This window comes from Somniosus microcephalus, chromosome 15, assembly GCF_052327205.1.
Source record: "Somniosus microcephalus isolate GS21.2 chromosome 15, FLI_Smic_1.0, whole genome shotgun sequence".
NCBI lineage: Eukaryota > Metazoa > Chordata > Chondrichthyes > Squaliformes > Somniosidae > Somniosus > Somniosus microcephalus.
In genome coordinates, this window is record NC_141001.1 from 42,308,647 (window position 1) to 42,324,079 (window position 15,433).

A 15,433-nucleotide genomic window follows, 5' to 3' on the forward strand; every position below is an offset into this window, starting at 1 on the left:
GGCATGCGGACAATGTGACCCGTCCATCGGAGCTGATCGAGCGTGATCAAAGCTTCGATGCTGGGGATGTTGGCCTGAGCAAGAACACTGACGTTGGTGCGCCTATCCTGCCAATGGATTTGCAGGATCTTGCGGAGGCATCATTGGTGGTACCTCTCCAATGCTTTGAGGTGCCTGCTGTACATGGTCCATGTCTCTGTTGGGGTTGAACGGTTGCACTGAGAGACCCATACTGTATATCTATTCATCAGATCTTTATTCCTTCCATTTTACAATAGATATAAAACTTCAATGTTTGTTAATCTACATCACAAAAACATGATCGAAAGGGATGTACAGGAAATTAATGACATAATTGGGGGTGGTGGAGGGGAGAAGTTGACCGTTGACCTGTTTAATGAGTACAGATCCTAAGGCACAGTTAGCTTTCATTGTGCTTCATACAGCTGTCAAAAACAATGCTCAATAATTCATATCACACAATATACACGTCCTTTTATACCATCCGGTAGAAATTTCAAACCGCCTGAGGCTAACTCCCTTGATGGCGTAGTGTGTAACCGCGAATGGATTAATAGGTCCTGCCTGGGTTGTGATTCTCTTCACATCCTGAATAGACCCCATTCCTTTCTCTGTCTCTGTTGCATCTGCTCTGATGATGCACATCAGAGCTTTTGAAATGGCGTTCCTTTTAGCTCAGCGGAAGATTCGCCACAACAATGGTCAACAGATCCCTTAACCATGTCCGTCCCATTTCCCGTGCTACTGCTTTCACCCTTCCCCCTCCACTCACAAGTGTTATAGGGTCCCCCTTGTCCTCACCTTCCACTCACCAGCCTGCACTTTCATCATTACTATTTCTATCACCTACAACATGATCCCACCAGCAAACATATCTTCCTCTCCCCTTCTACCTCTGCTTTCCATTCCTTCCATGACATCCTGGTTCACTTCCACTACTCATACCTCCAGCTGCTGATACCCTGGCACTAGCCCCTCCCCCTGCCATTCCCCCTCTCCCATACAGCTCTCCAGGGCCCCCAAACACTTCTTCAATGTGAGAGAGCAATTTATGTGTAATTGCTCTGATCTCGCCCTTTATTTGGGACACGTGCAAATGACTGTTTTTGCATTGTTTGGCACAAGCAAGTAAGTGAAAGTGTCATCAACGAGAGTCTGTTTTGTGCCTCTTCCCGTCTGAAATTCAGGTTCTGCATGAATGTCCTCAACCGCTGGGTCAGTGTCCTCTTCTGCCACTGGATGTGGCTGGGCTTCCTCTTCCACCTGCTCCATGTCAATGCCTCTTTGGACAAAAAAGCTGAGCAAGAGGCAACAAACCACAATAATCTTGAAGACTTTTGCTGTTAATACTACAACTCTCTCCCCCTCCATCGGTTTAGATTCTAAAACCTCTGCTTCAACCCGGATAGTCTGCTCCAGCATGTTCTTGGTGGTGGTCTCAGCCTTATCATGGTTGCCTGAGGGGTGAAGAGGATAACCTTGGTCCCTGAGCAACCACCCATCTGCTCTTCCTTGCCTTTCAAATAATCTTGGTTGAATCAATTGGTAAAATGAAGGAACCATGACATATACCTATAGTCACAGAGCAGGTGCACATTAATGGGATGGTGCCCTTTTTGTTCATGAAGGGCATGGGATTGGGAGGTCAGGATTTAAATGGCTATGTGTGCCATTAATAATGCCCTACACTATGGGGAAACCTTCCACATGATAAATGTGCAGAGCTCTCTCGTTCTACGGGCTGGTTTCTATGGAGAAACAAATGCAGAAACTTGCCCTGGCAAACAAGGACCTGCCACCTGCATATTTGTACTGTTGGATGCAAGATTTGCCACATAACTCCAGCTGTTGCTTGGAAGACCAATAACATAGAAGGTGGTCAAGTGGCCACCTTGACAGCCAGTGGCAGAGCTTTTCCTGTCCTGGAACTGGTCTGAAGGTTTGGCTCCAGGAGATGGCATATATTTTCTATTGCCTCCTCGGGGATCGCAGCTTTCCGAAGTTGATCTCCTCTGACCTGAGGTGTAGTTGTTTGAGGGGGGAATGTGGTATAAGCTCCAAAGGTATAAATGCACCTCAATTTCATGCCCCTCCCCCTTTGATACTCCTCTTCTGCCCCCACAACCAGCAGATATAGTGATATCCCCAGTGGTACACCCATGGTCAGACCTGTGGCACTGCTGCATCAAGAAGCACTGGACAAACATCCTGATAACAAATTCAAAAAAATCAATACAGTACTGCCAAAAAAAAGGACGCAAGAAAAATTGCCATAAATCTGCAAAATAAGCACTGCAAGCAGCTAAGCTAAATTTCCTCAGCAAAATTTAAACTTCCCAACATGACTGAATGGGCCTTACAGCCAGGGCCTCTTGTAAACAAACGCAATAGTGCCAAACCCATCATCTCATAAATCATGAGATTTGGTAAGAAATCATGATTTGGACATTTTTGGTTTATAAACCTCATTAGTGGCTTTATTTAATCGCTAACAAGTCACAGTTCTTTACAAAAACTGTATTACTGCATCTGAAAATGCTTTACAAAGCACTTTTAAAAAATCCTACCCGTTATCACCACTCTTCACGAGTTGGGGTAAATTTTCATTAAAAATCGTGTGTCTCACGATTAATTCGCAAGAGTTGGCATTACTGGCAAAGCATTACCAAATGGAGCGTGGAGAGTGGTACCATGTCCAGTGTGCACTGGGGTACGGAGGTGCCACTGAATTGTTTTGGCACAAGTCCATGGTCAATAAACCCCAGGCAATGGGTTCCCAATCACACCCATAGGGCAAGTAGTGGACAGAGATAGAGGGCGACAGAGAGAGACACATACACACAGAGAGAGACACACAGGGAGAGAGGCACAGAGAGAGAGGCACAGAGAGAGACACACAGGGAGAGAGGCACAGAGAGAGAGGCACAGAGAGAGACACACAGAGAGCGGGACAGAGAGAGAGAGAGAGAGAGAGAGAGAGAGAGAAAAAGAAAATGAGAGAGAGAGTGGACGCCCCTTCCCCTATCCCTGGCCAAATCTGGGCTGTGAGAGGTAGTTCTAGTTCACTGAGGTAGATTTTTGACTTTGTGCGATGGTGTAAAACAGGTGATAGGTCGGGAGCCCGTTTTACATCTCTCCCATTAACTTCAATGCAAATAAAAATGGTGCGAGATGGGGGTTGGTTGGACCAAGATCTGAAGCTGTTTCCAGTGTGGCAGCAGCAGCAGCGCGGTGCGGTTCGAAGTCCTCCCTTTGCTCCAGAGTGACTCCACACCCACTCATGTTCTCATCCAGCTCCCCATCCAGCTCCGGGGTGAAGACTCTCGGCAGGTCCCCGGCTCCAGGCGCAGTGCTGGCCAACAGTGGGCTGGCAGAGCGCAGCGGCGACTCGCAGCTGGAAGTCGAATCTGAGTCCTGTCCTGCGGCGCCTTTCATCATCGCTGCCGTGTAAGAGGGTGGAGGCCTGGCTCCTGGTCCTGGCCTGGCTGTGAAGCTGGCGGCACCTTGAGCCGCCGGCGCCGACGTGATCCGGGGCCTTTCAGGAGGAGGGGGTGGGGCGGGGGATCGGAGCGCGCCTCACCCCTTTAAGGGTTTTAAACGGAATAAAAATCCGCCGGTTCCCTTGGTGGCAGTTTTAAGACCTCCCCCACCCCCCCCCCCCAAACTTTCAAAATCACAGGACGCATGCATGGCTTGGAAGAGGCGGAAGTCGCGAGGGTTGGCATTACTGCCAACAGTGAAAGTCAGCAGCACTCTCCACTGCCGAGAGCAGGTTATCTGGGGAATATGTCGCTTAAATGGATTTGGCATACCTAATTTGTTGCACATGTCGCGTGCACTCACCCTCTGCTCTCTTAGTGCTGGCCCATCATAGTATAGCACACGTCATGCTTCAGGCAATCACCAGGCCTGAGATCGGTGTGCCCAATAGCCCATGAGTTTGCATAATCGGCACCTGTACTCCAAGCACACATCATCGTGGAATCAGCCTCTCCATTCGGAGAACGCTATATGTTTTCTCAAAGTTACAGATGGGGAGAAAATGATATAAAATAAATGATGAAGAGTTAGCAAGGGAGACTACAAGCTCAGTTGAAGAAGTGGGTTTTGAGAAGGTTTTTAAAGGTAGAAAGAGAAGTGGAGTGGTTTAGGGAGGGCGTTCTAGAAGGTTGGGCTAAGGCAGGTGAAGGCTCTGTCACCAATAGTAGGTAAAGTGGAGAGGAATACACAGAAGACCAGAGGATCGAAGGGTGAATGGGGAATATAAAGCTGGTGGAGGTTGCAGAGATAGGGTGGGGCAATGCCGTGGAGGGATCTGAAGATGAGGACGATGATATCAAATTTAATGTGTTGAGGAACAGGAAGCCGGTGTAGGTCAGTGAGGATGAGGATAAGGGTCAAGTAAGACTTACTGTGAGACAGGATACCGAAGGCTGAGTTTTGGAGAAGTTGGGGTTTATGGAGGGTGAATGGCTAGCGAGGTGGACATTGAGTCTAAAGGTGACAAAAGTATGGAGAAGGGTTTCAGCAGTGGTGAGGCTGAAGTAGAGGTGCAATGAGGCAATATTGCAGAGCTGGAAATAAATGGTCTTTCTTATGTGGTGGTTTAAAGCTCAGCCCGAGTCAAATAGCATACCAAGGTTTTATATGGTCTGGCTCAGCTTGAGCAGGTTGCCAGGGAGGGTGATGGGGTTAGAGGCAAAGGAACGGGATCTGTTTACAAGGTGCTGGGACTTAACTCTGACCATGCCAGGCTTAAGCAGTCTTTCAGCATTTGTCATTAGTATGATTGTAGCCCTGCTTTGTTGGACAGGCACTCATGCCTGGTACATGAGTGTGCTTTGCAAAGGTACATCTGCCACATTTCATGTTTACATGCACCAGCAGCTGGTACAGGTGTGGCACGCGTACCTGGAGCAAAGCTTGTACAGGCATGCATGGTTTCTTGCAGCATCAGCTGGCAGAGGTGGGACACAGTTACCTATAACAACTTTAGATTTAAGGCCTGGTCAAACACATAGAACAAGTAATTATAGGATTCCTGTTAAATCAACTGTTGTGTGGCCCCTTTTGTTCTACTCTGTATTAAGAGTGAACTTGCCTGATCACTGTTTAAGAGGTGCGAGTTTAACTTGATCTGCTCCCATTTTTAATTTAATATAATTTTAAAAAATTGGTCTTGGGACATGGGCAATGCTGGGTTGTTCTGAGTCAGTTATGGCCATGTAGTGTATACTAAAGTCAGGTGCTAGCCAGACCAGATAGGGTTAGGGCTGCAGGTAGTGATCCAGTTGGGTTTTTACAACAATTCAGCCTTCAGCAATTCTGACAAAGGGTCAAAGACCTGAAATGTTAACAAAATCTTTTTCCTTTCTCCACAGACATTGCCTGACCTGCTGAGTCGTTCCAGCATTTTCTGTTTTTAATTCAGCCTTTTCTGGTGCTAGCACAGAGACTTATTGAATTCAGTTTCACAACTTGGCACGGTGGGATACACTCATAACCTCTGGGTTACTAACTCAGTAGCATCATCATCCCCATTTGTACCTTATAAGGTAGAAATGCTGTACAACAGCAACCAGATTGCTACTGCTCACCTGGTGAATTAAGTACCTTTCAGCTAAATGAATTTTATGTGACAATGCTGGCAGTTTCCTGTGTAATATTCTTCACATTTATAGTTCTTGATTTCCAGTATGTACCAGCTGAACACGAACAGTTTTGGGATCTGCAGATACCCATGATTAGCAAAAATAGACTCTAGAACTCTCCAGTCTTTGATCTTCTCAACTCAAATCAGAGGGCTGGATCGAGACACTGGCTGCACAGTATGTTAAACTGCCACATCGCCATTTCACTGCAAACTTTGCTCGAGTGCAAAACTGTTGATGTAGCAAATGTTGAAATTATTCAAAAATTAGATTACTATTGTGTTACTGCAATTCTCTTAAACTAATGATGGACTGGACCTGAAACCTGACCTTTGTACTTTCACATCTGGAAGTCAAACTAGCCCCTAAAGTCTTCCCAGTGTTGATGCCACTCTGGCATTTTCAACTGGCATTGTTCCCATAGATGTAGAGGCAGACCAGCAAATTGACCACGAACTGCAGATATCCGAAGGATGGGAACCCATATGATTCGAATAGGAAGCCTCCAATTGTGGGAGCCACGGAGCGGATGAGAGAATGAACACACATATTCAACCCCAGCATCGCACCTAGAGAAAGAGAGCAGTAGCAGATTCACAATCAAATAACAAATGAGAAAAAGAAAGAAAGACTTGCATTTATATAGCGCCTTTCACGATCACCGGACATCCCAAAGCACTTTACAGTCAATGAAGGACTATAAGGAAAAAATGAAAACAGTGCAACAGGCCTGGTGCATCTACCTCAACTCCTCCTACCATCACGGTAACCAAGTCTGGCTCCTACAACCCAACTCCCCTGCCAGCACAGTAACCCAGTGCTGAAAATCACACACACCTATGCGCAGCCATCATTTCCCCCACCTAATTCTCTTCTCACTCTACCCAGATTACTTTTGAAGTTCAGAGGGAGATGCCCTGCTCTCTCTCAGATTTGTGATGTTATCAATGGGAGAGAAATGGAAATAGCCCATCATTTACTCGGCCCTAAACAATAGGAAGGAGCTGGGCTAAGGCTGGTTGGGTGACCAAGCTGAGCTAGGTTGTTGGGAGGGTTAGGTTAGTGAACTTAAGCAGAGTGACTCAGCAGAAGAGTCTGGGTGAGTAACTCTGCTGGCTGGGGGAGTTGGTCTGGGTTACTGTATAGGCTAGGGGAGTTGGGCTGTAGAGCTATAGTTGCTGTCTGGGCTACTACGCTGGCTGGGGGAGATGGCCTATAGAAGCCAGGCCGGGTTACTATATTGGCTGGGGGAGTTGGGCTTGGTTATTGTGCTGGCTAGGGAAAATGGGCTATGGGAACTAGGCTGGGTTACGGTGCTGGCAGGGGAGTTGGGTTGTTGGAGCCAGCCTGGGTTATAGTATCATTGTGTCATTTGTGACTGGCTTCCTGGGTCAGCACTGAGTCCCAAACGCTCCGATCTGTCTGATATTGAGCCCGTATTCAGCAACAACTTGCAGCTCTACCACATTCTTCTTGTGCAGGAAGATGTCTCAAGGCACAACATTAGGAGGACAAAATAGTGGGTGTCGAGCAGGAGTGGAAAACAGAAAAAGAGAGGGTTGTACGAGGTGACTCAAAGGCACAATTGAAAAGAATGGTATGAAGACATTTTATAAACCAAAAACTATACAGAGCATTTAATGGTGGAACAGAGAGAATAAGGACAAGGAGAGGCTGGTGTTAGAGGAGTGTAGGGTGTGCGCGGAGAAGTAAAAGAAAAGAAAGACTTGCATTTATATAGCGCCTTTCATAACCTCAGGATATCCCAAAACACTTTACAGCCAAATGAAGTACGGAATGTAGTCACTGTTGTAATGTAGGAAACGCAGCAGCCAATTTTGAGCACAGCAAGATCCCACAAAGAGCAATGTGATAATGACCAGATAATCTATTTTAGTTGGTTGAGGGATAAATATTGGCCAGGATATTGGGGAAAACACCCCAGCTCTTCTTTGAAATAGTGCCATGGGAGCTTTTACGTCCACCTGAGAGGGCAGATGGAGCCTCAGTTAAACATCTCATCCAAAAGACTGCACCTCTGACAGCACAACACACCCTCAGTGCTACACTAGGGTGTCAGCCTAGATTTTGTGCTCAAATCTCTGGAGTGGGACTCAGAGGCAAGAGTAAGGCAGAATGAGACCACTAAGATAGGATAGGATGATTGGAAAGCTAGGATGAGAATTCTGCTGGGGCATGGGGTATCAAAGGACCTAGGAGAAGACAGGGTGATGGAGAAGGATGATCTTATTGGGGCAAGGATGTGGGCTGCAGTTCGGAATGGGCTGAAGCTTATGGAGGTTGAGGCAGGAAGGATGGGCAGGAGAATTTTAGAGAGGTTGAACCTTGAAGTGATGAAGGCACTAGGGATTCAGCCACAAGAAGAGGTACTGGCAGCCATTCAGTACCTCATCCAAGTGTGTACTCATCATGTGCGAGCCTAGACAGGTAGTCTCGGCAAACTCGTGCGCCATGGGGTGGAGGAAGAAGGGGAGGGGATGTCATAGATGCATCTGATTCTGACCTTGTCTGATGTCCAAAAAAGCAAAACTTTGCAGCATGGGTCAAAGGATAAGGATGTGGAGCAGAATCATACAGCACAGAGGAGGCCATTCGGCCCATCGTGCTTGTGCCAGCTTTGAAAGCTGTCCAATTAGTGTCACTCCCCTGCTATTTCCCCATAGCCTTGCAAATTTTTCCTTTTCATGTATTTCATATATCCCATTCCTTTTTGTAAGTTAAAGCCTTGTGATTTTTCCTCTCCGTATGTCAGGAGAGGTTGAGGCAAATGAAAGCTTTGGAATTCTCTGCTCCAAAGTGCTGTGGTTGCTCAGTCTTTGAGTATATTCATGGCTGAGATCGAACTGTAGGGGAATCAAGGGATATGGGGATCGGGCGGGAAAGTGGAGTTGAGGTCGAGGGTCAGCCACGATCATATTGAAGGCTCAAGAGGCCGTGTGGCCTTCTCCTACCCTTAATTCTTATGTTGTTAAAGCACCCCCAGCATCTCCCTAATTGATATCAGCTAATTCAGCACAGACCAGGGATTAAACTTGGGACCTTCTTGTCTGAATGGCTCAGTGAATCACTATGCAGTGCATTTTCACAATGAATCATGAGGGAGGATGAGGGTTTGAAGGGAGTGTTTAATAGCAGTAATATATTGATAATTACAGTGCTGTATTGTCCACTTACCAGTGTCTGCGGGAGGAACTATTTTGGTTAAGATACTATTCGTGGTGAGGTAGAAAGCAGAGATTCCCAGGGACATCGGGATGCAAGTGAGGCAGAAATGGAATATGCTTGTCATCAATGCCTGAAGGAAAACAGATTGAAACTATTAAACTTGGAACGAAGGAGGGAACTAAAACCAAAATGACAGAATTATAACAGCATATTTGTGATGTATAAACTGCGGAGGTCTGTTCCTTCTCCTCTGACGGTTTTTATGTTGCCAATATCACAGTTTAAGCTCATACAGGAGAATGGCCACTTGGGAGAGATATATTGGAAAGTGCCTGACAAACTGTAACTGAGCAACAGTCAGTCAATGTTTCCAGAAAGAGGGAGGGGGTCGGGAGAAAATCGGTACAAAAAAAGCTTCCAGAACTGTCTTGGAGCCTTTTTACTGTGCTTCAATCTTCCCAGGCTCCAGTCTCCCATAACCCTTGCTGCTTGTACTTAGTAAAGGGCCTCAGACTGCATGGCAGCTACAACCCACCAACAAAACAGTCAAAGGAATTCAAAGGCATCCAGCTGCACTAAACACTCACACACCCATTTATGTAGCCCCCTCTCACTGCTCCAAGCAATGAAATCCTATCCATCTGCATCAGGTCCTGTGCATTCACCTCAGCTTGAGCATGCTTTAAAATCCACAGGAAGCGATCCCTGACCTTTACCCTGTGACCCTTATCTTACAGCAGTGTGAGGATGTGGACTAGCCTCGGGCTATGAGCCGCATCCTGCTATTAAAGCCATATCCACAAGCACAGCTGCCACAGTCAGATAGTTCAGGGGTTAGTGTGGTGATGGACAAAAGCTTTTATTTAACATCTCTCTTTGAACAATTGTTGAAATATTTTACTCTTTTTCCTGTCAATTTTCTCCCTTCCTCTCTCTCCCACTTAGGCTTGCCAACCCTCCAAGAGTGAGGCATTAAAATGTAATTGTGTTTTTTCCCCTCATTTTCTTTGAACACTTTCACTTATTATTTAGTATAAATATATATTAGAGATGGGGGAAAAAAGGCCGTTTGATTGAGAGTCAAGAGTCATCCAATTGGGTAACAGTTCGTTTCCCAATTGGCATGGGAAGGCGGTGTGCTGCGAGGATAGACATGTTGGGCAACCAATGACGGAGCAGTTGGAGGCAGGAGGTCATGTGATGAAACCTCCAGAGTTAGCGACCCTGCTCTCACTGGTTCGAAGGATGCAGATCCTCACCCAAGCGGCCATTCTTCATCCGTGAGTGTGCAGAGTGAATGTTGACAGGCTATTCGACTGAGCGGCATCACAGCCAAACCTGATCGTGTCCTCACTTGATGTCTACACAGATATACTTCCAGCAGGGCTATTGTATCCATGAAGCCTGGCTGAATTTTTTCTCCCTTTTGTAGCCCAAAGGAAGGAAGGAAGAAACAGGGAAAGAAAAAACTTGCATTCATAGAGTGTTTTTCACATCCTCAGGATGTCCTAAAGTGCTTCATAGCTAATTAATTACTTTTGATATGTAGTCACTTAATTGTAAATTTGGGCACATCAAGGTTCCTCAAACAGAAAGTGAATAAATTAACAAATACAGGAAACTTTGTGCTATCCGGCACCGACGGGACCGAGCTGTTGCCGTCCCATCAAAACTGCCGGACAAACCAGCGCTAATGTTAAAACATACGGAGATTTTGAGCTCCGTATCTGGCAACTAGAAGCTGTTGCTAAACAACAGGGTTTAACAGTCGGCCGTACCTTGCAAGCATCTCTGTAGCTTAGCAACAGCTTCAGCGAGACCTTGCAGAGCCTGACTGGTGAAAAAAAAGCAACGAAAAGAAAAAAAACCTAACGAAACGGCTCCTGATTTTTGCCGGTGGCTCGAGCATTCCGGACAGTTAACCTCCGGATAAACCAAAGTTTCCTGTAATCAGTTTGGTGCTGTTGGCTGAGAGATGGATTTTCGCCAGGACACTGGGAGAACTCCCCTACTCTTCTTCCAATAGTGCCATGGGATCTTTTACATCCACCTGATAAGGCAAATGTTGGTTGAACATCTCATCTGAAAGACGGCACCTCATACCATATAGTGCTCCCTCAGTAATGCACTGAAGTGTCCGATAGATTATGTGCTGAAGTCCTGCAGTAGGGCTTGAGCCCACAACCCTTTGACTCCGAGGCAAGAGTACTATCACTGAGCCAAGCTGACACGCCACATGGGCCCTGAAACCAACTGAAGCACCCTAATACCACCCTGTCTCAGATCAGCTAACTTAGCAAAAACTAACACTTAAACCAGGGACTTTCTAATCTTTATGGGCTCAGCAACACGCCACATGTGCTCGTTACTTTCTTGAAATATCCGCTTTGAATACAAGGAAAAGCGAAGAACACCACCCAGTGTACAGGGGCACAAAATCAAAACTTACCGTTGCCAAACCCACCAGACAAATGACCAGGATGGACCAGAGAAGTAGGGTTTTCTCTGCCATCCGCTGAGTCAGCCATCCAACCACTAGCCCCTGCATAACCTAGGGAAGAGTAAAAACAATCAGAGAGCCACTGACATCGATTTAAACTTGACAACATGCAATAGCTCAGGAGAAAACAAGTAGGGGACTGGGTGGAGTACTGACGTATGACCTCTGTGACCCAGTTTTGAATCCAGCCAAGACTAATTGGATGAAATTCTCCTATCTCATGTTATAAAAGCATTAGAGATAGCTGTACAATTATTGATCCTTCTTTGTTACCATTCATTAATCTGGAGCTGTTTGAACTTAGGACCTCCTGGTCTGTATGGCTCAGGCAATGATTTACTCACTAGGCTATTGGGGATCTGTGAACAACTTTAATTCCTAACTGTGACTCAGTAGACTTAGAAATATATCGCCGATCCTTCATCGTCGCTGGGTCAAAATCCTGGAACTCCCTCCCTAACAGCACTGTGGGAGTACCTTCACCACACGGACTGCAGTGGTTCAAGAAGGCAGCTCACCACCACCTTCTCAAGGGCAATTAGGGATGGGCAATAAATGCTGGCCTTGCCAGCGACACCCACATCCCATAAATGAATTAAAAAAAGGTAGAGATAACCTTCTATCAATTTGAACACAAGGTTACAGTTCCTTTGTACAACACATGTCACAGGACATATGTGCATGAGCATCTGTGTGCTCATGCTAATCACTGTTGTATGTGGAACTGTACACAGAGCTGTATGTAGAAGTGCACTGTCTGAGGAAATGTTTGTGGAGTTGACTGCACATGGAGCTTGTGAGATATTGGTTGTATACTGAGCTGACATTTACCTTTCTCTGCATTCACTGACTACACATGGCAGGGTGCGCTGATGGGTGTTTCTGTGACTCAGTCGTTAACTGACGGCAAAGTTGGTCCACCTGCTACATTCACAAACAGGGAGGTTACTTCATCTCTCATTCAAACCACTTCATTCTTCTTTTGTTTGGTGTCAGTGAGTTTAGATTCCAGTTGGGCAAACAAGTGCAGGACAGGTGTATGCAGTGACCTCCAGACACTGGGCCCTGCCCTTGCACAGCATGTGAGTACTGTACCACAACCCAGCTCTCTCTAGACTAGTACACCACCTGCTGTGGTGCTGAGCCATAAAGGTTGGAAGATTCCAGCTTTCAATCATGGGCTGCACTGTGTTAGCTGATTTCAACGCAGGCAGCAGTACAATTGGCCTCAGTATTCCTGGATTAAGGTCGGGAAAATCAGCCAGGGTTCCCATTTTTAACTGTTATCCAGTGACCCTCCTCTGGAAACTGCATGCTGTGTTGACATGGATCAGGTTCAGCTGTAATGCCACCCCCGCTGTCAAATATGTTGCTGACAATTCACTGTCTGCACTGACACATTAAGAAAGGTCACTTGTCAGAGCTGCCAGAACACTGCTAGTCCCGAAGGAGCAGTACCCCAGAATAAGCAGGCCCCTTCAGGAAGTGGAGGGAGAAAATTAGGATTTTTTTTTAAAAAAGCACGATCCACACTGGGACTATAGGTGTTCCTCGGCAGTGGACTGAATATAAAAAGAAAAAAAAACTACAAATGCTGGAAATGGGAAATAAAATCAGAGCCCTGTGTTTGCAGCTGACCTGCACACACCTGTCCTGCCCATCTGGAATCTGATCTCATTGTCACTAAACAAAAGAGGAAGGAAGTAGTTTGAAAGGATTGTGATAAAGCCAGCTCCCTGTTTGTGAATGAAACAGGTGGACCAACCCTGCCAGGTAATGATGCAATCTTCAGTTCAGATGAAAGGTGCACGCCCAAAGTATCATAAGCTGTCTTTTATCTTGACAGAAGCCCTTGAACAGAATGCAGCTACTACCATAACGATGTGAGGGAGTTTTGCCAGGGGGATGGGGATGGGGGCAACTATGCCAATGGGACACACACCCATGGTCTTTTGCATGCAGCGCATAAGATGGTGGCAGGAGTGCGATGCCAGAGTGGCACATCTGCTTGGCAGCTTTTTACAAAGTGATTGGCAGCTTGAATCCTGAGACCTGGGAACATTGGCAGACCTTGGAATCTTAAAACCCCAGAGGTGCAGCGCTTCCTCTATACTGCCCCTCCGACGGTGCAGCGCTCCCTCTGTACTGCCCCTCCGACAGTGCAGCGCTCCCTCTGTACTGCTCCTCCGACAGTGCAGCGCTCCCTCTGTACTGCCCCTCCGACAGTGCAGCGCGCCCTCTGTACTGCCCCTCCGACAGTGCAGCGCTCCCTCTGTACTGCCCCTCCGACAGTGCAGCGCTCCCTCTGTACTGCCCCTCCGACAGTGCAGCGCTCCCTCTGTACTGCTCCTCCGACAGTGCAGCGCTCCCTCTGTACTGCCCCTCTGACAGTGCAGCGCTCCCTCTGTACTGCTCCTCCGACAGTGCAGCGCTCCCTCTGTACTGCCCTCCGACAGTGCAGCGCTCCCTCTGTACTGCCTCTCCGACAGTGCAGCGCTCCCTCAGCACTGCACTGGGCGTGTCAGCCTGGGTTAAGAGCTCCAGTGCCTAGTGTGGGACTTGAACCCACAACCCTCTGTGAAGTGCTTCAGGGTGTCCTGAGGATTTAATAAGGTGCTATAAACAGTAGTGCTTTCTTTCTATTAAAGTTAACAGGCAGGCATGGTAGCATGCCAAGGCACAGCACATTACAATCCTCATAACTAAGGCATTGGACTCACATACAAGGGGTCCTTTCACAAGGAGGGGAGTGATGTGACAAAAATTAAACATTTTTGTCTGTTAGATGATTTTTTGGAGTAATTACCTTGGTTGGGGTTGTGAGGCGGGCAGGGTCGATGAGTTTTCTATGTAAGTAACTATGTAAGAAGTGAGCAACTATGTTTCAAGAATCATCATTATGTTAACAGTTAGCACAGGAAAAGAGTCTTTGTTTTTTCTCATTTCCAGGAGAATAGTAAAGGTTGTAATATGTTTGTACTGAATACTGTTTATTTACCTGTTTAAGGTTGAATAAATACATTAGTTTATAGCCTGAGCCTTAGCGTGATAGTCAATCCATCTACCAAAGACTAAGAGGTCACATGGCAGTATGTGATATATTCCAGTAAACTAGAGTGTAATGGCAAGGGTTCTCTGTTTGATCCGCAGGTCTCAACAACAACTTGCATTTAAATAGTGCCTTTAATGTAATAAAACATCCCAAGGTGCTTCACAGGAGCATTATTAAATAAACTTTGACATTGAGCCACATAAGGAGATATTCGGAAAGGTGACCAAAAACTTGGTCAAAAAGGTAGGTTTTAACAACAACAACAGCAACTTGTATTTATATAGCGCCTTTAACATAGTAAAAAGGATGAGAGAGCTAGAGAGGCGGAGAGGTTTAGGGAGGGAATTCCAGAGCTTAGGGCCTATGCAGCTGAAGGCATGGCTGCCAATGGTGGAGAGATTAAAATTGGGGATGCGCAAGAGGCTAGAATTGGAGGAGTGCAGAGATCTCGCAGTGTTGTAGGGCTGGAGTAGGTTACAGAGATAGAGGGGGGTGAAAACAAGGGTGAGAATTTTAAAATCGAGGCATTGCTAGACTGGGAGCCAATGTGGGTCAGCGAACACAGGGGTGATGGGTGAACAGGACTTGGTGGGAGTTAGGAAACGGGACTTGGTGGGAGTTAGGAAACGGGACTTGGTGGGAGTTAGGAAACGGGACTTGGTGGGAGTTAGGAAACGGGACTTGGTGGGAGTTAGGAAACGGGACTTGGTGGGAGTTAGGATACAGACACCAGAGTTTTGGATGAGCTCAAGTTTATGGGGGGTGAAAAATGAGAAGCCGGCCAGGAGAGCATTGAAGAGTCAAGTCTAGAGGTAGGAGAGGCATGGATGAGGGTTTCAGCAGCAGATGAGCGGAGGCAGGGTCGGAGACTCGCTACATTTACAGCGATATCAGGCAGATAAAGACACACGCTGGTTCATAGAGGATGAGAGGTCCGTTTATGGTAATGGTTGTAGACACCGAACCCAGGTCATGTACCTAGCGTAAGAACTCAGGTAAAGGCAGCAACTCAGGAATTATTTG

At 46.6% G+C, this 15,433-nt stretch overlaps 1 protein-coding gene across 1 annotated transcript in view; it reads right to left on the reverse strand.

The window, feature by feature from the left end:
* Nucleotides 1–239: 239 nt before the first annotated feature.
* The window catches only part of slc67a1 (solute carrier family 67 member 1), a 123,442-nt gene continuing 108,248 nt past the window's right edge, over nt 240–15,433 (reverse strand). The window contains exons 8-10 of the mRNA XM_086007691.1: nt 11,308–11,409; nt 8,868–8,988; nt 240–6,241 (exon numbers count right to left, since the gene is read on the reverse strand). Coding sequence (XP_085863817.1) covers nt 6,075–6,241; nt 8,868–8,988; nt 11,308–11,409 — 390 coding nt within the window. The 3' untranslated portion in view covers nt 240–6,074. The remainder of the gene's footprint in view (nt 6,242–8,867; nt 8,989–11,307; nt 11,410–15,433) is intronic.